General features: G+C 41.5%; 1 protein-coding gene across 4 annotated transcripts; it reads right to left on the bottom strand.

The window, feature by feature from the left end:
* Positions 1-3031: 3031 nt before the first annotated feature.
* On the bottom strand, positions 3032-22297 carry STK38 (serine/threonine kinase 38). 4 transcript variants are annotated; one of them, XM_074936491.1, is made up of 15 exons: positions 22213-22282; positions 19600-19714; positions 18936-19071; positions 16977-17028; positions 16699-16821; positions 15887-15970; positions 13403-13526; positions 11631-11785; positions 10206-10308; positions 8230-8291; positions 7163-7280; positions 6730-6853; positions 5376-5471; positions 4936-5030; positions 3032-4018 (listed from the first exon to the last, which is right to left on the bottom strand). In XM_074936491.1, exons 3-15 carry the CDS (start codon positions 19064-19066, stop codon positions 3888-3890), a joined length of 1398 nt encoding a protein of 465 aa, XP_074792592.1. In that variant the 5' UTR covers positions 19067-19071; positions 19600-19714; positions 22213-22282; the 3' UTR covers positions 3032-3887. The 4 variants fall into 4 exon arrangements, with proteins under 4 accessions (XP_074792592.1, XP_074792595.1, XP_074792593.1 ...); XM_074936494.1 differs by having other exon boundaries at positions 18936-19068; XM_074936492.1 differs by lacking the exon at positions 19600-19714 and having other exon boundaries at positions 18936-19068; positions 22213-22297.
* Positions 22298-23103: the final 806 nt, after the last annotated feature.

The raw sequence follows: 23103 nt of genomic DNA, 5'->3' as shown, positions 1-23103 counted from the left end.
CTGCCACCCAAATGAGCTAATTCCCTGGCTTAATTCCTCCAGCAGATGGAGCATTTGCTGCAGGTGTGTGTGGGGGGAGTAACTAAACCCAAATAATCCCTTAACCCCATGTTGCCCAGTGTGGGGTTTGTTCACCCCCATCACGCAGCTACATGATCTCATGGTCATGTCTTTTGTCTTCCCATCAGCCTAGTACCAGGGTTTATTATAATCTCTTGTGCTGAGAGACCATATTTCTTTCACCTGCAACATCTTATTCATTTGGGCAAAAGTAGAACGCACCTAAGGAAACAATCCTCAAGGCTATTTTAAAAAAAACCCAAGACACTTCCATCATCAAATCCAGAGCTGTTGTAGTCTAAGGGGCTAAAATGTCAAAGTCAATGTCTAAGCCAATGTGCCTAGGTGAAGGACCCTACTTTCAAAGTAATTGCTATTTTGCATATAAAAAAGTGTAAATATCAGCAAGGGACATTCCCCTTTGCAAAAAACAAAACACAGCAGCAAAACGACAGTGACTGAAGAGGATTTATTTACACAGCTCAGCAGAATGTAAAGATCATTCCATAAAAATAAATTGGGTTTCTCCTTGCTGAGACCCCAGCATCACACACAACAGGTTTGCCAAATTTTACAATGCAATTTAGTAACAGCATCATGTATTTACAGAACGCTTTTTCAACGGACAGTTTAAGGCAGAGTCAGGGCACAGTGATAATAAGTGACACCTAAGTGCAGTTTTGTGCTAGGTAGAGTATGAAGAGAGGAACTGGCAGCATAATTTACGGTCACATCCATTAGGAAGTTTAAGATGAGAATTCGTTTCTCCTGCAGGTCTAGCTGGAAAAGAACCAGACCCACTCCTTGCAACCTTCATCGGTTTGCAGCTTTAAACAAAAAACCACAAGGCATTCCTAATTACCTCCATTTATCAGCTAATGAGAACGCACACAAGCTGGTAACTTATTAACTTAATAAAAATGTTTGGCGAGCATATCTAGAAAAAAGTACAAAAATCTTATTCTGATAACAGTGAAGTGTGGATCCTGGAAATAATACACAGTACTGTTTTTCTAGTGTTGATAAAAAAATACCTGTAGGAAAAGGCAGGCTCTGTTGTAAAGGAAAAATTACCACTTAGAAGGGATGACTGACAGGTTTCACACATAGGGGAAGATTTTCAAAGGCACTTAATTCCCACTGAAAGTTGAAAGAAGTTAGGTTCGTAAGAGCCACTTGTGCCTTTGAAGTTCTCCACTTTTTAACTCAAGGACAATAATATACAACACCCAACTGGAGAATCTGAGTGTGGGGTCAGAAGGCATTCAGAAAATCACATGCGCACTAGAGATTTACATAACAAGGTATTGTTTATAGACTTTCACAGCAAACCCCTACAAGCTATAATTGTATAGCTCTCTCCCTTGTTCTTTGGTATTTGTAAAAACACCAGTCCCTTTTATTAAAGGGTTAACAATGCATCTGCTGTCTCAAAACCTTTTACTCCGAAACCAGAACAGCTTCAAAAGGGTTTTGATCTTCACATTTTAAGAAAGCAAGAATTGCAAAACAATTTTCAATAGTTAAAAATGCCAAGAGCTCTTCACTTTCCAATGGCTTATAAGGCAACATTTTCAAATGTGGGTGACAGAGCAATTTTACCACATCTAAAATGTAATAATCAATCCTTGATTTAAAAACAAAAAACAAAAAAACTAAGTAATATAAAAGGATGCTTTGCTGGCTAGCAAATAAAGACCCTGATCTTTATTTTACTTTGCTTAAGTAGTCTTATGAATAATCCCATGGGCCCAAAAATCACTACTGTCAGAGTAAAAACTACTCTTGAATTTAGCATTTAAACTGCTTACAGCAATGCACCAAACCAATTCCTACTACGCAGAAATACAACAGCATAGATTCAGGGTTTCTGGACGGTCTCATAGCTACAGCACTTAGGGAGAGGATGTTAACAAGTTGTCACCCACACTCTTAATCAGCCTTTCTGTTATGTACAGTATTTGCACTCAAATTACTCCTTCATTCAACATTTACCCTGTGACACTTTAATCCAAAAGACATTTAGTGGAATATTCCCTAATGCAGCCATTAAAAACATTATTACATTACAATCACAGTTTCTTCCCTTTGTTAATCTAGAAAGCTAGGGCTATATACAAACGATAGCCACCAGGTCATCTTGACACACTGATCTAGCTTTTAAAAACAGTAGTTTTTAGCTGCTAGGTATTTTTAGTGTTCAGCACCAAAAATATAATGTAGCAGGAATTTAAACTGTTCAAACAGATATGCACTTGTTAAAAATCTCATTAATTTAACATCTAGTGACACACTGAAGACCAGCACCACAAGGGGGGTGGATCTGTTTGTTTCACACGCCACTAGGAATGCACTGATTGCACCTCTTTTATAGCTAAGTGGTGTTCCTGCACATGGAAAGGAATTCTCAAGAGCTCAGCTGATAAAGAATCCTCCAAATTAGTTTGATCCAGTTAGACAGTTCTGAGAGGTGTTTAGGCAAGGGAAGGCACTTTGGCGCTCTCATGGAGAGCATCCTGATTATAAAGGAATACACTTTCATAATCTACATTAGGCAATAATTAGTCAGAGAGACATGGCAGGACCCATGTACCAGAATTTTCAGACCCCCCCCTTGGAAGACTCTGGGTACAGATGTCTTAGCCATGGTACTGAGAGGAACTTTGAAATACCAAGTAGAGGATGGGAAGGCCACTGTGAATAAGGGTTTGTAAGAGGAGCCCTAGGCAGAATGTCACACTTTTTGCCATATCTTGCTACTTGACACTACCCCACGCCACTAGCAAATTAGCATCATCATCTCTGAAACTGATCAAGACCGGCAGATTTTACAAGTGGCCAAGAGATGGCAGCAGCAAGAACAGAAAACCCCATCTCCTGTCCTATTATACATAGGAGGCCCATCATCAATCAGGATAAACGGATTTCCCTCCCTCCCCTTCCTATGCCCCCGCCCCCCATCTTACCCACTCCTTTTCTAGGTCAGCTCTTGTTATTGGCTAGTTTACTGATAATCTACAATAGTCATTTGTTTGCATGGAGGTTCTTCAGTACAACAGCTGGAAATTGTTAGCTTCCACGGAATAAATTCTACCAGGATGAGTGGCCTGTTTCTCCTGTCACTGCTCAGAAAAAGCAAAGTGTTACACAATTTTTTAATTTAGAAAAATATTTAATGGCTTGAGGGTCATTGTCTTAGTACCAAAAGTAAAGTGCACCACAACTTGAGGCTACTGATTGAGCTGAAAAATGCTATTAAAGAGGCTTCTGAGTTATAAAAAAATAGCAAACTACACACTACGGTTAAGGCAATACAAGGTTTGTTCATCTACTAGATAATTTACTGGACAGTTTTGTCTATCTCAAGCTTTAATTATTGCTTTATTTCCTCTGTGCTACAGTTCTTAGCCATTAGGAAAACAGTGCTGGCAGAACTGGCGGACTGAGTATATCACTCATTGCAGGACTGGTGAAATATTTTGTAAATACCATGTGCTTTGTGATGTTAGAAAGTAAAGGCGCTCTTCTCTCTCTTCCTCCTCTACTGGACTGAACAGTCTAGCAAGGAATTTAATGTGAAAACAGAGACAGACTTGCTCCTGAAGCAGCAAAAAATATCTGCCTGCATCAGAGGTGATAGAGTTTCGTGGAAGTTTTCAATGGAGCGGAAGAAACAAATCCAAGTAAATAACAATGGCGTGTAATATATTGTGACCTGAAAAACTTTTCAAAAAGTTCATAGCCTTCAGGTAAGTTGCTTTAAGGGCATAAACCCAGTACAGAGAAACAAGATCCAAGGCTCAGAAATAGTCTCAGGTCACAGTTCACTACTTTCCTGCTTTCATATAGGATGGTATTGCCCCTCGGGCTGTCAGCCCCTCAAATCGTTTGTAGGTGTAATTGATGAAGACCCAGTCTTTGTTCTTGTAGTCAGTCTCTGGATGGTTACTTGTGGCCACTGGAAGACAAAGCGATACAAGTGTTAGCTTCTTCAGATATTAAACTGTACTCATCATACAGAACACTGGACACAGCCTTTTAGTTTTAAAGAAATTATACAACTTCTGGTTGGGAAAATACTGTTTCCCAGTTTTATTCTTCAGTTCTAGAAAAAAAGGGAGTCATTACAGTCTATTGTGTGTTAAAAATCCACATGCTAACAAATGCTCAAACAGGCCTTGACATAGAAGCTGCCATTACAAAACACATGGTGGAACCACCATTCGTTGATTAAAGCAGAGCCATTTTCGCCATGACACTAGAAAACGTTATAAAATTACACACATTAAGTCTCACAAATGTGCCCTGAGAAGCACTGCCACATCCCAACTATACATTTCCATGGCAGTCGTCATGCGTAACACCAGAGGAACCATCGTAGTCTTATTTGTACAATAAAAGATGAATATTTTCTTTATAAAACACATGTATATGAAAAACTCAGGTAAGGCTATCAATGGCACTTCCATGAGGGATTTTTGGCTTTAATGCTACCACAAAATGTATTACACTAGTCGAGTGAGGAAGATAGGGGGAGGGAGAAAGATCTGACAGTTCTGAGTTTCGCTTTAGTTTGTGGGTTTAAGTCTGAAACTGCCCTCAAATCCCCTTACATCTAGATTTGCAGCAAATTCAGAGTCTGCTCCCACAAGCCCTTGCCTCCCTGTGATATCAGTAGAAGTTCTGTGCATGAAGGACTTGCAGAAGTGGGCCCACAGTTTGTAAAAGTTACCATTCAGCATTCCCCTTAAGTATCAGATGATTAAGGACTCTTATCCCGAACTTGCTAGCAAGCCAGACTTGCAGAGTTTACTTTAACAGGAATCCTACATTATCATTATATGTAGGATAGTGACAAGAAGGGGAGATATTTACCTGTTGGTTTAAGGATATCTGATTCTGGAAATTCGTCGAAGTTTGAGGTGTCATCAATGCTTTTAATTTCTATTGATATTGCAGCAGGTCTCTCTCTGCCAAAAGCAACATTCTCAATATTAGGTTTTAAGGCAGGCAATGAATACATTCCATTTCTATAGGGACTCACAAAAAAAAGCCTTGATCTGGATATGCTTGAACCTCAGAGAAGTTTGGATCAGGATCTGAACCTCTTCGCTGCCACGTAGGCCTGGTTATTGCACAGGCCTGGTTCCCTGCGTGTTCAAGTCAGAGCTGCCCCTTTTACCATCACAGGCAAGTTTTTACTGTACCAGCACTTCTGACAAACCTAACAGTCTAATGTAATTAGACCACTGGATAGGAAATTAAACAAGGACTAGCTTTCTAGAAGGATGCTGACGTGTCTGGCAATGTCCTACCTGATATGCTCCCAGTCAACCCCTTCAAAGAAGGGGTTACCCTTGATTTCTTCAACACCAGGTGCACCAATTCTGTGCTCCCATTCACAGCAAAATCTGTGAAAGGAAGCATGAAAATAGTGAAGTGTTATATTTAGAAACAGTGAGTCATTTTAAACAGAAACTAGTATTTACATGTATGAAATTGTAACGGAAGGATAACGATAAAAGCTCTTATTTTAAAAGTAACACACAAACCATGCTAAGGAATGTTAAGGCTGTGATAGAATATAGGGAATTTACTTTCAAGGATAATATGCCCTTTCATCCAGGACCAGCAGAGGGCAACAGTACACACAAAAGCATGTACATTTCACTTTTGTATTGAGACCAGATTAAAAACCTATCCGAAACATTATGTACATAGTTAAGACTAAAGAGCAAAATGATTGCACATTCTCTTTCACAAGCCCAGCTCAGTGTGCACGGAATAGGTTTATAAATCAAACTCTACACACAGTGTCAGACACTTGCCTGTTGCATTACAATGGTGGGTCTGGAAACCAGTTTGAGCCACTTCCAAGGAGGTTTGTAGGGAATTTATTCCCTAAACTGAATCTGAGTTTTAGTGCGTATGTTTGCCTTGGTTTAGACAAAGACAAAATGTTTCTGGGTTGGTGATTGCTTTTTGTGGAACGCATAAAGGCTGATGGGGCGTTAACAGCCTTAAGGCAGATATGTATCATATGGAAGCAAAGTGGGTAAACCTTATTTCAGACAGGAGTTTGTTTGGATAGACTATTCAACTCCCAAAGGAATTTAGATCACTCATGAGAAGCGTTTAAATACACAGGATGGAAAGCCAGTAATTCTAACCTGCTATCCTAACAAGCGTAAGCCTATTTCAAGGACATCCTTTGCCAATATAAACAGAAAGGGTCCATACAGCCAGTTAATACAACTCAACATTCTCATTCTGTGTTTCCTTCAAGTGGAGATTCAATTTCTGAAGAATTCAGGGGCACAGGAAATGGGGGACGAAGACATGTGAGAGGCAAAAAAAGCTACGAGATGAGGTTCTCCCAAACATAAGCATTTTACAAGAGCCCCCATTAATGCAGTTCTTTAAGGGCTCCCAATTTAAATGACAGTGAACCACCACGAATTTGATGAGAAAAACATTTGATTAGCAATCTTCCTAGTCAATACATAAATGCGACAAATGCATCACCTTAAACTTTGAAGCACCCACTGTCTCATTAGGCAAGTTGTAAGAGGTGTTTCATGCAGTTTGTAGGATGAGAAAATTCATGACATGTAACAAGTGGCACCACACTACAAGCTTGGTCAGCTGCAGCAATTGACTGACTGGTACCTTAGAATAAGATCCTTTGCTTTCTCAGAGATTGGAACTTCCGGCGGGAAGGTCAGAGTCTCTTTCCAGTTCATCACTTTCTTATACGTTTCTTGAGGGGTCTCAGAACAGAAAGGGGGATAACCTAAAAGAGAAAATACACTCCTGCAATGAAGTAAAGAGTAATTTATGGCTACTAAAGCTTAAATTGAACTAATTTAAAGTCACCAGGGAGAAAAAACAGCAATAACTGCATTTGGGTTACAAGATAGCAGTTTAAAAAAATTCAGGTGAACAGCAAACTGGAGAAAATTGCTTAATGTGAAAATGGGCACTAAGTGTGAAGGTGTGCCAGCAAAGATAAACGAAGCCATGAAAAAGTGAACTTTGACTCTGCTATTACGTAATATGAATTTAACATATACTCCAGGTTTGTGCATTGCTCGTTTCTTACCAATTAACATCTCGTACATGATGACCCCAAGTGACCACCAATCACAAAGCTTGTTGTAACCCGTCTGCATGAAGACTTCAGGAGCGATGTAATCTGGAGTTCCCACAGTGGAGAAGGCCTGAAATTGAATGGCTTCAGTTACACATTTTGAGAGAGATCCCGACAGACAAGTGACTGAGAAATCTTCACAGGACCAGAGGGCTCGAACAGAACCCACACAGACAACTTATTCAAATTAAAAGATGACTTTTTTTTTTTAAATAAGATCTCACATACTATCAATATACCATTAAAGTGACAGCAGTGAAAAAACACTATTGTAGGGGAAGGGAATAAAACCTGTTTAAATGCCGCGGCTCTACTCTTAGAGAAGATAGACTGTTAGAAACATTTCAAGTGAGATTAAGAAAGAGATAAATAATACTGTTTAAGTGTCTTTGTAGGAAGCTGTTCCTCCAGCCCCTACAGAGGCAAAAAGGCTAGACAGTGGCCAACAGCTGCAACACAAATTGCAGTACAGCCCTAGTTCACACTAGAGACTTGGCTCATGTTCATCTCTAGCATCAGCACTGCCAAGTAACATGTGATAGATGCAAATCTAATCACTGAGTTTCTCTGCCAGATCCAGCTAGACTTGGGCAGATGTTATTGTTTACGAAATCTGCAAGGTAAAATCACCACTATGTGCCTCAATCTGCTTTGTCCCGTTCTCTTAAGGCATCGCAGTCTGGGTATGGGCTAGAAGTCTCCCCAGAGGCAATGTTACATTAGAAGTAGCTAAGAACTTGGCTAGTTTTAGCCATAATTGCACCAGAAAAACCAACAAGCCATGGTGGTTCTCTATCTTAAGCATAAAAGTCACCAGAATTTTGCAGATGGACAAACAAGAGTTATTTCTTTTTTAAAGCCCAACTGCACAGATCTTTCACAGTACTTCAGAGAAGTGCCCTGAGAGTTTTGAAAAGTGTCACAGTGTAAATGCTGGTCATTTTTAATATCAATCAGCCAACCCACTTGCATCTCAGAGCTCACCCATGAGCATCTGTAGACAGAGGGACTGCACTTACCAACTGACGTCTATTTCTCTTCCACGTTTCTGCTTTCCTTTTGGAATTCATGTTCTGGAAAGCTAAAGAGGACCAGAACACACAGACATCAGTATTGCTCATTTCGCTTTTCTTTTCCACTTTTTATCCACGATAAATAGCCCCACTTGAAGTTATACATAGAGGGGCAGAGTTACTCCTAGCTCATCTGTAGCTTCCAGACCCTGCCACTTGACAGTCTGCCAGCACTAGACACTGCTGCATTCTTTGCACTAAAGTTAAAATTCTGTAAGCACTTCCATTAGACATCCATGTTTTCAGAAGTTTATAACTCCAGGAACAAAATACTCACTTCAAGATGACTACATTTAAAAGATTAGATTCTGATCTCACTTACATCCATGTACATCTGGAATAAATCTCATTAATCCAACAGAGTTAGCTCAGCTTTAAAATGATGTAAAAGAGATCACAACCCAACCTCTACTCTCTGTAAAGTTCCAAACAAATCTATTCACACACGGTATATGCTTTTGTTTGCTGAAGGCAAAATAAAGACATTGATGTTTGAGGGTCTTTTCGTCACTCACATAGCATAGGCACAACTAGTTAAAAAAGCCTAGATTGGGTACTTGGGCCTTATCTGCTTAGTAAAACCTTATCTCTGATGACAGGCATATCAGGTATGGTCAAGTTTATGGAATTTTACAGTGCAAGCACTCAAGCTACAGTGCAACACAGGAACAGGAGGGACAATATAGGTCAACATTTTCTTTGCATCCATCTCTTCTCTGCGAATTCAGTTCAGAAAAGCAGTTCTCAGACTGAGAGCCCTGGAGACTGACGTCCTCTCTGTCCACAGAGCAGGTAAAGTAGAAGCAGCAGCAGCGCCAGCTTCCCAACACTGCCCTCCTATCATGCCTCAAACCTGATCTGAAGGGACCATCTGTAAAGGACAGAGGGGTGTTCAGTCTACAGCTCAGAGAGGCCAAAGACAGACTGCCAAAAAAGGGTCAGTTAGTACTAACTATGTTGGTGGTTTTTGTAATGTGTACTCCTGTTCACCAGGAACTGGACTCACAGTGGTGTCAATCATTTCAATGAAACTATTTTGAGATAGCCAAGACCCTGACTACTAATCATAAATGTTAGTTAATTGGGATCTCAAAGCCTCTGATCAGGAGGAACTGTTTCTTTTAAAAGCACTGGGGTGAATATATCAAAAGCCTTTTTACTAGTCACACATCCTCACCACGGAGGAATAGCCAAGAGAAAGTGACTGCCTCCTTTTTTTCAAGTAATACATGAAAGAGGAGCTAGCAACTACAGAGTCATACCAAGATCCAGCACAGAAGCATACACACTGGTGTTGCTGCAGAGGGAAACTGACTAGAAACTGAAGAGAACGAAGTTTTCTGTTTCTTGCTAAAGACCTAGCTTCAGGAGAGTCTGCCATTTCCTATCGTTCTGGTGCCATGCTCCAGCTCTTCTTGCGAAACAATTTTAAAGATTTAGATTCTGGGGATGTGTATTCCCAAGAGTTAAAATATCTCCATGCCTCCACATGTGCTATGGCAGGGCTGGCCACGTTAGTCCTGCGTGCTGCTACTGTGCCATCCGCTAGCAGTCCTTGCTACAGTACATGCAATGAGCCTACCGTGTAGTACAGCAAGGAAAGGATAATGTGAGACTGGAAGGAAGGAGCAAGCTTATCGGAAAGGTAAATGCTTATATTTACATAAATATCTTGGTAAGTAGCAAAAATAAAGGAAGTGCACAGTGCAGAAAGAGCAAGAGGGAAGCTGCAGTTTAACAGGGACTAATGTGCCACATATACCATTCACCCTTTTATCCCCAAACCCTCCACATAGGCAGGATTCATTAGATCCCTAACAGCAGCTTTCCACCACTGTGTTGAAATCAGTCCCCTTCGGAATTTCTAACGCCATTCCCATAGGAGAGAATGTAAGTGCTGGTACTGATGACAGAGAACTTACTGAAATCACTCGGAAGACTGTGGTTCAAGTTCCTGTAGAATTCCGTTCGGTGAGCCTTCTTTAGCCCAGTGCAGAGACCGAAATCTGATAGTTTCACATGGCCCTAGAGATGTGGAGACCCAAAATGCAGAAGAAATACAAGACATCCACCCAAAGAATAGAGTTATTTACCCATTTATTTCATATGACAAAACACCAAGCATATTTATTACCTTGCTCTAGCCTACAACTGGAATGAGATATTGAACAAACCTAGGGATAATTTTCTGCACTGCCACACAGTGGATGTGATTCAATTTCCAGTAATGTTCCCAATACCTGTTTACTTTAATGGGAGCTGAAGGCACTTCCCCTTGCAGGATCAGCCCCATAGTCCCTTGAGGGAGAATATTGAATGGGATGAGGCAATGACCACCCCAGGTAAGAACAAAGCGTTTCCAGGAGCAGTGCTGTCTACTCCTCTGTCAGAAAGTGGATGAGTCATGGGCAGACTCGCTAAGACACAGGATATTCCACAAAGAAAAATGTTACTCTGCTTGAATTTGTCTTATCCACAGTGCAAGGCAGCAATGACTTTCAATGTGAAGTTCTTTTTTGAGCCTAAAAACGGCATATTATATCCTAAACTTGCATGACTCTGTAAAGATCTGCTCCAATCGGAGCACTTCATTATAGTTTGAAATTAACAGAAGTAGGTAAATTCTTCTTGCCAGCAAATTTGTCCCAGACAAGGTAAGTAGAAAAATATAAAATTTTACTTAGCAATAGTAAGGTATTGAAACACCCCAACTTCCTGGGTACTACCTACTATAAATACATACAAGTAAACAGGTATCCTGACCAGTCTGGAGAAAGATTTTGAGAAGAGCTAATGAGACTGGAAGCCTAATGAATCAGCAACATCCCCACACTTGGTGTAAACACACTACTCAATATTTGGTGAGCACACGCAAAGCAGATGTCAGACCCAAAGGAAACGTCTTAGACTAAGGAGGAAGAAATGAAACCAAAAGATGGTTTTAAAACAGCACTGAAAACCACCCAGATCAGTTCAAATAACTGCCACAAGAGAGCACTCTGTAAATAAGGTACTGTCAGCTGAAGATTAGATTGAGGTCGCTTCACTTCTATCAGGACAATGGAAAATATCCTCTGCAAGGGTAAGAAATTGAAGGTTAACTAACCGATAGTGCCATCTATCATAGCATTCTGAATTTTAAGTTACCCAGTATATTTGTTGCTAACCCAAACGTCACCCAGTTGTTAAGGTAATATCTTTTGTTGGACCAATTTCTGTTGGGGAGACTCTCTCACCAACAGAAATTGGTCCAACAAAAGATATTACTTCACTCACCATGTTTCTCTCATATCCTGGGACCGACATGGCTACAACAACACTGCATACAGTGGTTAATATATTTGTACCTTACTATCCAAGAGGAGGTTATCTGGCTTGATATCCCGATGGATAAAACCAAGCTGATGAATGGAGTCAATGGCTAGCACAGTCTCCGCAATATAAAACTGAGTCTCTTCTTCTGATAGGGTGTCTTTTTTCATCAACAGTGTCATCATATCACCTAGAAAAAGTCAGCCACCACAAACAGCAGAAGTAAATACAAACTGATAATTAAGCCCTAGCCTCTTAGTAACATGTCACCAAAGCTATTAAATAAGACATCCATTTTACATTTCAGTGAATGTAGAGTTTTTATGAAACAATTATATTTTGTACATTGTGGATTCACAAACACCCAAGAAATGCATACAGAAGTGTAATTAGTTCTTCACTCAGCTACAGTCGAGCCTGTTGATGCTCATTAGTTTGTTCAATTGAAAGAGTATTTAGCAATTAGATTATGAAAATAAAGCTTCAATAGAATGCCAGTTCTTTGGGGCAGGGACCATGACTACCAGTTTGTTTGTACCCTGATTGAGGCCTCAGGTTGCTAGCACAATACAGATACATAAATTTAAGATATATGCTATCTAGATTCCAGGCAATGTCTTCTCTCGGTGACATCACAAATAGAATGATCACAGGCCATCAGCTGGCGCTAACAGAGAACGTCACCTTGACATTGTTTAGTGATGTAAAGCCACATACAGGAATTTGTTGGTGGCAGGTATTGAGACATCCAATTTTATAGAAATCCAGTAGACCCAAACTAATTTGTACTAATCACCAAGAGACCCACTGAAATACTAGATTCTGTGAATTAGCGAGTAGATGAAATTTAAAAGGATATGCCAAATGCGCGTTGGTTCATTATAATTTTAGTTTAGTTTTCATTAAAGACTTGATAACATACCAAATAATGTTATAAAGTAATGGATATAAAAAAGCCTCACTACAATAGTCAGTTATATAGATGTCACTGAGAAGTGAAGAGAGACTGTCTTGTGAGCGTGTAAACTATTGTGTGCTATTTAGCAAGCCCCTACTGCATTTTATTTTGTGTCAGTCTATCTGAGAGTTTCTGTCTCAGTTATAAAACATCCAATTAGCAAAAAGGTGAACTGTCTGATAGAAATGTTCCACAAACCAAAGTTAGTTATGGACAACCACACACAAGATCTGGACCTTAGATAACAATTCTGCAGCCAGAAACACATTTAGCAAGAACAGACTGCATTACTGCACAATGTCAGGTCTGAAGTCAATCATTTGGTTTCAATAGTCACATCATGTTTTCCGTATAACCCAGCAAGATTTCAGTATAACATTCTTCTTGTTAGTGAACTCCAGTGGTTTCAGCACTCAAGAGTTAACCTTTAAAGCTCTTCTTTGCAGACAAGAGGTTATTTCTGATGCAAACCAACTACAAGAAAAGAGTTAGAAAACTGAAAGCTGTTAAGGTTCTAAGAAGATAGATGTCAGACTGTGAAGATAAGGCTTGACAGAACATCTAGGTCAAGTTTGCAAGCATTTGTACCTAAGCATGACTGCAAAAGCCCCATGGTACAGACAGGTAACTTTGGGCCTGACCCTGTAAGGTGCCAAGCACCCTCATTCCCCAATGAAGTCACCAGGCATTAAGAATGGCTCAGTTCCCTACAGGATCAGACCCAAGACAACATTGTAAAGCAATTACACATGTATAAATACCGGTAACAAAGACAGACAAGATTTGTTATAAAGCCAGAAGACGGCCACAGAACAAAATGAAAGGGACCTTTTGATCTCAGGTAATTACCTCCAGGCAGGAACTCCATGATAAGGTAGAGGTTTAACTTATCTTGAAAACTATAGAACATTTTCACAACCCACAAACTGTCTGCCTCCACTAGAATGTCCCGCTCCGCACGAATATGGCCAACCTAGGGTATATGAATGCATATGATTAATTATTAAGTTTATTATGTTTTATTAGACGCATTTATCTTCACACTCAATTCAAACACTGTTTTGAGGGGATTGAAAGACTGAATATGCAATTGTCAAGTCTTTACATGAGGAATGGAAATACCAGCCCGTCTCAATACTTTCATCACTGGACATTTTCATATATTAAAATAGTGTGACAGGTTTTCAGACAATTATAACTTTTGAAGACTGCAACAGCTTAAAAAATTATGCTTCTGAGAATGAACAGGCAGAAAACCTTACTAAAGGTCACTGCCATTCTTTCATATGCTTTGTTTGGAATGTACCTACTGAATAAATTCCTTAGGATTCTGACTCCATCTGATCCCTCAGTGCATAGATCTGAAGATCCTTTATGTTCAGAGGTTTCAACTGTAAACCTTAATGACACGTTTTTGTTTTGAGGATCTTTGAAAAAATTATCCAGTTACATCAGTAGATCTACTAACTGCAAAGGGAATGTTTGCGTAAGTAACTGTTCACCAATGTAAGCAAAGGGTTCACAATATGACCCTAGTTTTAACGGCAATTGAAGGGCTCGATCCTAGAAACACCACCTTAAGTAGCGTTTGCTACAACAATTAGTCCAATTAAATGCAGTCAGCAGGACTACTGACAGTAGCGAACACTATGTCTAGTAGCGAATGGCTGCATGATCAGGTCCTAAAGAGGTCTTTGTCCTCATCCATTGGAACAAAAGACGAGTCTAACACCGTAGCGTGTAACTCAACCCACTGCATACAACTATTCAGCAAATTTTCATGGAGAAAAATAATCCCATTTTACCCTAGATGACCATTTATATATACACCTACTATACCTATAAAAAATGGATCCCCTCCAAGTCAGAAGTGCAGCTGTGGCTAGGGTAGTATGGAGAAGCTTGTCTTACAGCTACCTGCTTTATACCTGGACTGTAGACAAACAGAGCACTTCAACGTCTAATATTGTTACTTCCTTAACCTTCACATGGAAAAGAGAACATTGATTGAATTATAGATATGATGAAAATACACATTCGATTTTGAGGTGCTTATTTTACAAGATAAACTACTTCCTATTTGAGTTAAAATATCTGCTATATTAAGAGCACTAACTAAAACATGCACAAAGGGTACTAACTACAGTTCAGAACAGTTAACATCTAGCAGATGAGACATGGATATTTCATGACCGAGATTGGGAGTCAAACCCAGGTCTCAAAACACATCAATGCAGGCCCACACACAAAGCACTGACTTTCAAAATTGCTATGTAAAGACAAAGAGGTCAAGAACGCAATGCTATTTTTTCAACGAATACTTTTAAAAGACAAAAGTTAATTCAGGAATTACTGCCTACAAAAACATTGCTTCCTAGATGAACTCCAGTGCCGAAGAAGAACTGATTAGTTCAGACTAATATTCCCAGAAGGGCTTTCAAAGATATAATACGATCATTCAGAGATTGGCATTAATATGAAAAGTGCCACTACTTTGGAGGTCCTGCGAGTGAGTCTGAAGGATTCATGCAGTTCCAGCAACTGATATTTACAATTAAATCCATTAGACACGCTAAATCAGGATGAAATCAGACTTGCAGTAAGCCAGCACTCTGAAGATTGTATTGAGAGTTCACATACATATCTTTGGTTTCAAGTGGTAACATAATATCACAAAATGCAGAAAGAGGAACATGATCAGTTGCAATACAAGTGTTCCTCTGTTGCTGTTTAGAGGAAAACTGCTGATTTCCTACACCTTGCTTCTCCATGTTTTCAAATGGAAACAGAATGTACAGTCACACACTATATCTGATCACAGTGCCTCTTGTGAAAAGCCAGTACAACTGAAACCTTCATCAAGAAATTGACCAAGGTTGCAGAGACAATGAATTTTTTTTAAATGCTGTTTTGAACATGTGAATTAATACATATTAACTAGTCACTGATAAAAATCGATAAAGAAATATAGTAAGTGAAACCTATATTTTTCCCCATTACCACATAAAAGTTATGTAATTTCTCTAGAGTCTTTCTTCCAGAAAGAGTTACAATAAGGCTGAAATGTTCTAAGCGTTTTAGGGAAAACTGAGTATCCAAATCGAAGGCAGGTTGGAAAGTCAAAAAAAAAAATCCATCCACACCCCCTTAGCCGTTTTAGCTAGCAAAATCTAAACCATATGTTGCAGTGATTATTCTTTAGTCCTTTTTTTTTTTTTTAAATATAGGCCCACTTTTGTCCCCCAGGAATCTGAGTTTGCAATGGAGCAGAAAAAAAGATTTTAAAAAGAGGCAGAGCTACTAGAATTGCTATTTGAAATTACTATTAATCACCTGCTCTTTTTCAAGCATGTCAGCTTTGCGCAGTATTTTCATCGCATATACATGCCCTGTGTCCTTCTTCTGGACAAGCCGCACCTTCAAGTTTTGCAAAAATATGGAGTCAGAAACACATCCTTATCCCCCCAACTTTTCCAGGTTTCTTTTACAGTATTCTGGGTATCATACCCTAAAAGCAAACATTTAACTTCTATTTTGCGAAGCAGAATCAGATTATAAGGACAACTAGCACTAGCTGTCTTATGATATGGTAATGGGATACAGAGCCGGCTACCTCTAGGACACCAGATTACTGTAACAAAGATGATACCATTTGATATCATTTGGCAATCAGTAACATGAAACGAGTTGGTTGGTCAAAACCCAGTTTAGTGGGCAAGTTTCTACATCATGAAAACCCATTATTAAAGGCCCTTTGGCATGCAGTTTCTGCTATCGCTGCATCCCATTACTACAGGGCCAGGGTGGAGGCACACTGGCACAGCAGCATCACACCTGCACTGCTACTGTTATATCTGTTCTATAGATAGAGGGGCTTTCCAAGGTTGCCAACCAAGCCCATTTCACCAGCATTTTGGTCCTTTTAAAGATGTGGAGTTTTGCTTGTTTGTTTAATACAAACTAGCACTGACTATATAAAGTCTGATGCATTTTAATGACAAACTTTAAACAAACATTCAGCAGTGATTATTGTGTCATTTGGCTTCAAATTGTACTGTTCTGATCTTTTCAAGTCTTTTCAAAAGCATTCCAGTCCCTATAATGCTACTACAGTTTTATTCAGTAATCAGTTGCTCTGTTCTTACCTCTCCAAATGCTCCTCTGCCTATTACTTTTAAGGATTCAAAATCTTCCAAACCAAGTCTTGTTCTCTTTAATCGAAGAAACTCTGTTTCCTTTCGGGCATGTGCGGACCTCCTGATTCTCTTCTAGTGTTTGTTTGAAAAAGAAAGCCATATGGTTTATGAGATTCCATAATGAAGTTCTCATCTGGATCATACTGAACCAATCAGAGAGGTTACTAAAGGTATGACTATGGGTTACTTATATTATCTAACCAAAAAACTTGTTTTCTGTTCATTACCTCTTCATCTTTTAAACCTTCCTCTTCCATCACTTTTTCTAGCTTCTTCTGTCTGGAAGAAAAAAAAGAAAAAAAAAAGCAATGAAAAAAAATTCATGTTTAGTTCTTCAGAAAATCCTATAAAAAGCACAGATACTTTCAACACCTGGAAGTGTTGTCTAGAACTAAGTCAGCGGACTAGGAATTTGGATTCAATATGGAAGTGTGAAGAATCAGAGTTATGGAAAGATGCTGGTCTCTCCAGTTTTAAGCTCAAGCCTACCTTTCCAATAGAAGTCCAACTTCACCACCTTCCCTCTATAACTTTGCTCATCTAAACCAGTCTGCCTGAAATTTCACATGCCTTATTTTATGCAAGGATGGTTTGGTGGCTACACCTGGACTGGGACTCAGGAACTCTGAGTTCAAATCCTGGCTCTGCCACTAGCTTCCTGTGTGACACCAGAGAAGTCACTTAGTTTCACTGTACCTCAGTTCCCCTTCTGTAAAATGGGTAATATAATTCCCCACCTACCTAGAGGTGTTGAAAGAATAAATTCATTAATGTCTATGAGATGCTCAGATACCTTGGAGATGGGGCCATATTTGTACCTAAACTGATATTAATGGCTTTCTCCCTTAAAATATTGATACATTTACAACCTTAATTCCACTTTTTTCCCCCCCTTTTTGATTCAAGGAAGGTAATCTATTTTTGTTGTTCAGATTTAGCTTTGGCCACTGCAGGAAAAATTCCTACATTAATTATGTTCTGAGCTTCCCGATGGCCTTTTCAGCATCATATTATACAAATGCACTGAAGAATTCCTGTTCAATATGCAAGTCATTCTTTGCAAGATCCTTTTCCAACCTCCAGTTGCCACTAAGCAACTGCTGGGGTATGATAACATTTTAGCCCAACATCTCTATCATGTATACTGAAATTGCTCTCCCCTTATTTAGGCACCTAGGAAGTACAATTTGCTCACCATCTCTCTCTCTCTCTAACACCCCACTCAAATACCAAATGTGAATTTCCGCAGCAGTAGTACTCGGCAGGACCAAGCAATGTTGAAGCTTTTTCCAACATTAAGCGTTTACAGGAAACCTTTCTGAAAATTCTGGTTATAGGCCTATTCTTGTGACTTGCTCACCACACTGAAGTCTCACTGAATTTGATGGAAGTTTAGGGTGCTCAGCACCTCTGAGAATCTGGCCCACAAAGAGAAAATACAGGTTTCCAAGGATATTTAAGGAATTTATCATATCTCATCTATCGAAGCCTATTAGGCTCCTCCCACCTATGAGTTAGTCAAGTTAATGTTAAATTACAGCCTTTACAGCAGCTGCTTGGCGCCTTTGAACAAGTGAATTTCCCCTTATCAGAGGACTGCATCATAAACTGTAACAGAAAATGAAGCTGAAACCACATGACTTCATAAAACTACAAGAAATGTTAAAAGGGAATAAAAATCAAAAGGAGCAACAGTTGAAAGAGTAAATATTTGTAGAGACTGGCCTCTTACTTTACTGCTTAAACGAATCTAAGCTAAATATACAATTGGTTTCCACTAAGATATATTAAATCTTGACAATGTGTCTATTTGACTCAAGTTTGAAAGGAAAATGTTTCAACTGATTTCATCAAAGCATGCTCAACAAAATGGCTTTTTTTAAAATTGCTCAGCAATGGAATAATGGATTTAAGAACAGATATTCTGAATCAGAAAAACGTCTTCTTTTAATTTATAATAATGTCCTCTACCTAACCATTTTTACTCGTCAACATCATATTTGAGAAACTCAGATAAGTAAGTAGTTACTAGCAAGGCCTAAGGTAACGTTAAGGTAAGTTAAATTTGGGCTACAATTTACTAGATAGCACCTGCTCAAATGGGACCTCAAGTTAAACAATCATGCCACTAGTTTCCTTTCACTTCTACATAGACGCACTTTCCATCTCCCAACTGGGATTTTTACCTCATTTCGCGTTCTTCATGTTGTGCTATGAGATTGCTATAGAAGTTTTCTAATGTCACTTTTGTCATTGTAACTCGCTCCTTGGTGTGATTACTCATGGATGAACAGGGTGTTGGACCCGTCATTGCCATGGCTACTAGAAAAGGGGGAAAAAAAGGGGAAAATACACATTTGACATTACTAATGACAACAAAATATGGAAGCAAGAATTCTGACCAAATAACTGATGCTCAACTACATTAGACATTGGAATTAAGAATCCAGACTGAAGTTAATATTTTATATAGTTTATATATCTAAGTTATCAGAGAGAGAAAAACGATAGACTAGTTGTCTAAACTGGGCACCATCAGTTAATGAGAGAGTCTGAAGGGAAGAGGGTTACAAAATAAAAGGTACACGTCAGGCTTCCTGTTTTTGAACAGCATTCAAAAAAGAGGGAAGGAAACTTGACAAATATTATGCCTCAAAAACCACATTTTAGGCAGTATTGAAAATGTTTTGTACTTCACCCAATCTATTCTCCTAATCTTGTAAAATTGTTAGGCATGAAAAACCCACCCCGAGATTCCCAGTCAGGGGTTCCCTTTTCTTTTACACTTCGAGAAACAAGGTACCTCTACGTTTGTCAGTCACATGCAGAGCCCCTTATTATGAAACTTACCAGGAGCCAAAATATTAAATGGATGTGTGGAGCAGCTGAAGACAGACAAATTTGCTATTTTTAGCTACTTTTGCAATTAGGGTCTCCCACTGTAGCAGACATTTCCACAAACAGCCTGCCAAAATCCAGATAGATAATTACCTCTAAACAAGTACGAACTTTAAAAAAAACAACAATCTTGAGGGGTTGTTTTTTTTGGGGGGGGGGGGGGTTTAAGTATACTGCATCTACATCTTAAATTAAATTAAATTAAAAATAAAGTTTAAGAAAAATACAAAAGCTAGCCGATTCCATGTTATGGCTCAAATTCAGGGCAAGACCCTAGCTTGTTTATTGTAAGAAACAATAAGTAAAATGTAATGTATATAAAATGTACAAGTTCTTTGAACAATTTAAGACAGTATTTTCATTGAAAAAAGAAAAGGAGTACTTGTGGCACCTTAGAGACTAACAAATTTATTTGCGCATAAGCTTTCGTGAGCTCACAAAAGTTTATGCTCAAATAAAGTTGTGAGTCTCTAAGGTGCCACAAGTCCTCCTTTTCTTTTTGCGGAAACAGACTAACATGGCTGCGATCGGAAACCTATTTTCATTGAGGTTTTCTAGTGGCAATATAACCCAAAAGAACAAAATTCCCATGGCTGGAACACAGCCCTAGAAGTCAGAGATATCATTTACAGACACTATCTCATTTATAGGGCTGCAGGTTTGGCAGGGTGCAGAAAAAGTCATGCATACTGTGACTTCTCTGTTTGTCCATGAGGCTCGAGGGGGGTGGGGCATGGAGGGTGGTGCAGAGGGAAGGCCCAGGTGGAGGAGTTGGATACGGAGCCCACCTCACACTCACCCCACAGCAGCCGCTCCTGTGCGGCTGGGCCCAGCTCCCCACTCTGGGCGTGTTGCAGCACTACTTACTCAAATCTGGCCCTGCTGCCTCTCTCCCAATTACAATGAAGTGGAGGCAGGGCCAAACCAGAGCAAGTGGCGCTGTGACCCCATGCACCAAGTCGCAAGACCTGGAACAGGGAGCATGGCCCAGCCCCATGGGACACAGGAGCCACTGCTGTGTCCCTGGTGAGTGCAAGGCAGGCTCTCTCTCCAGCCCCCTCCTACCTCCACTCCCCCTGGGCCTCCTCTCCTCACAGAGCTAGGATTAGGGTTTCCATGCCAGGGCCAAGCGTGCTGCTATAAGTGGTTGGTGTTCCCTCATTTATCAGGGCATTTTTAATTTAAAAAACAAAATCCCAGAGCAGTCACTAAACCCTGACTTTTATTAAATTTACAGTGACTGCTCCATAAATTTTAATTCTAAAAAATGAAGTGACAAATCTGAAATCCGAGGCACCACAGGTGTGCATGGCCCTCTAGATAACAAAAAGTGGCAGGCCCCAAAGACCTTATAATAGAAGCTATTTTTATTTAACCTGTTAGACATCTTCTCTTTCTTCAAAGAACACAGGCAACGTAGGGACTGTTGAGGAACTTTTGCTGTATTTTTGATGAAGTTATTTCTTTTAAAAAAAAAAAAACCAGCTCAAAGTGACACTATCTGAATTAGAAAGGACAGATTCTCTCTATACACAGCACTTCAAGAGCGTGCCAATCCGGTATCTGTGTACTGTAAGCACATTTACATCACTCACATTTGATTATGCTACTAGGTCCTATTTCCCAGAAAACCATCAAGTGACAAAGCCGGTGTTGGATGGCAGATAAAGGGAGGGGGAGGAAGACAGACAACTGTCCCTCACTCAAATGCAATTATGCAGGTGTGAAGTTTGATAAAAGGGAGATTTCAGAGTAGCAGCCGTGTCCGTCTGTATTCGCAAAAAGAAAAGGAGGACTTGTGGCACCTTAGAGACCAACCAATTTATTAAGGGAGAGCGCACGCGTGCCTCTATTTATCTATAGAGCATGGACAGTGCAGGCGCCCCGCCACCACGGCTCAACCTGGACGGGGAAGGACCACCTTGATGACCCAGAGGAGAGGGCCCATTTGGTCGTCCGCTGGCCGAAGGATGACCAGAGAGCAAGTGTGAAGAATCGGGACAGGGGGCCCCAGGGCGCCCACTTGAGACAAAGCCCCCAGTATCAGGCCGGTCCCTGTAAAATCGGGACACCTGGTCCCCCCAGCTGGCGGTGCCCCCCCAGGGCGAGCCGGCGGCCGTAGGAGCCACTCGATGGGGTGGCAGTAAAAGGAGCCAGCCCCGGGGCGCGCGTTGTGACCCGGCCCTGGGAGCTCAGCCCCGCAGCCCAGGCCAGGCAGCTGCCCACCCGGGCGCCCTGTTCGCAGAGAGGCCGGCAGGCCCCTCATGCCGGCGGCTGGGGCAGCTGCAGGCTTGTCTGCCACAGGAGCGAGGGGCTGAGCCCGCCAGGGGCAGCCAACGCTGCCTCCAGCTGCCGGGGGCCTGGGCGCGCGGGGGGGGAGCCGGGGGGGCCCCAGGAGCTGAAGGGGAGACCGGGGGGGGGCCACAGGCCGGGAGGGAGGATGCAGCGGCAGACTGGGGGGGGGGGGTGCGGGAGGCAGCGGGGCCGAGGCAGCTGCCCCGAGGGGAGGGGGCGCGTCACCGGGGCAACAAGCTGAGGGGAGGGGGGGCCGGGGGAGTCACTTACCGGAGCCCCCCGCGGGGCGGAGATGGGGGCGCGGACCCAGCCCCTCCTCAGAGCCGGAGACTCGCTCCTCACTGGGACGGGCGGGGGGGGGGGTGGGGGAAGGGATCGGGGTGCGTCGCTACCGCCGCCCCCCCAGCGCTCTCCGCACCGCCACTCACGGAACGGACGGCGCCGCGGACGGGACAAGACCAGCAAGCCCCCCCCCCCGGAGACTTCGACGACGTTGCGCATGCGCCGCCGCCCTCTCAGCGCCCAGTCCTCACCCCGAGAGAGGCGGAGCGGGCAACGGCGCATGCGCAAATTCCTTTTCCCTCCAGAGGCGTGTCTTGCAGCCGGGGAGGGGGGGGGGACCGCGCTGTGCGCCTGCGCATGTCTCTCCTTCCTTTGCGCTCCTTGCCCCGGGTTCCGAGTCGGCCCCGCGCCGCTGCAGAGGCGGCAGGTGGCTGCAGCTGGCCGGCGTCGGTCGGTCGGTCGGTGGCCGCATAAAAAGCCAGTAACGCTGCTCGTGCCATCTACTTGATGACGTTTGCCAGGGCAACATGACAGCACTGACCGTGCCAACCGTGCAAAAAGTCATGAGGCAGCCCCCCTTGCCCCCCAAATCGTGAGACTGGCCTAAAATTCATGAGGTTTTGTCACAAAATAAAGAGCAGGGGCGTAAGAGTCAAGACTCAGTGTGTTCTTTGCTCAGCCATTGACGTACTGCATGGGCAACTTAACCAGTGGGGGCCTCAGTTTCCCCATCTGTAAAATGGATCTAAAAACCTCTACTTCGTAGGTTTCAGAGGAGCAGCCCTGTATTCGCAAAAAGAACAGGAGGATTTGTGGCACCTTAGAGACTAATCGATTTATATGAGCATAAGCTTCATCTTGCATCCGATGAAGGGAGCT

Source organism: Natator depressus, chromosome 21 (assembly GCF_965152275.1).
Source record: "Natator depressus isolate rNatDep1 chromosome 21, rNatDep2.hap1, whole genome shotgun sequence".
In the NCBI taxonomy this organism is placed as follows: domain Eukaryota; kingdom Metazoa; phylum Chordata; order Testudines; family Cheloniidae; genus Natator; species Natator depressus.
Note: the sequence above shows the minus strand (reverse complement) of the source record. Positions and strands in the feature narration are given on the sequence as shown.

Bases quoted from the DNA above. Each gene is read 5' to 3' on its own strand.
- STK38 (XM_074936492.1), bottom strand. From the start codon at position 19,066: ATGGCAATGACGGGTCCAACACCCTGTTCATCCATGAGTAATCACACC. The intron at 11,786-13,402 runs GTAATTACCTGA...GACTTTTTCTAG, and splicing joins CATGGAGTTCCTGCCTGGAG to GTGATATGATGACACTGTTG. The intron at 7,281-8,229 runs GTAAGTGCAGTC...ATTCAATTTCAG, and splicing joins AGAGAAATAGACGTCAGTTG to GCCTTCTCCACTGTGGGAAC.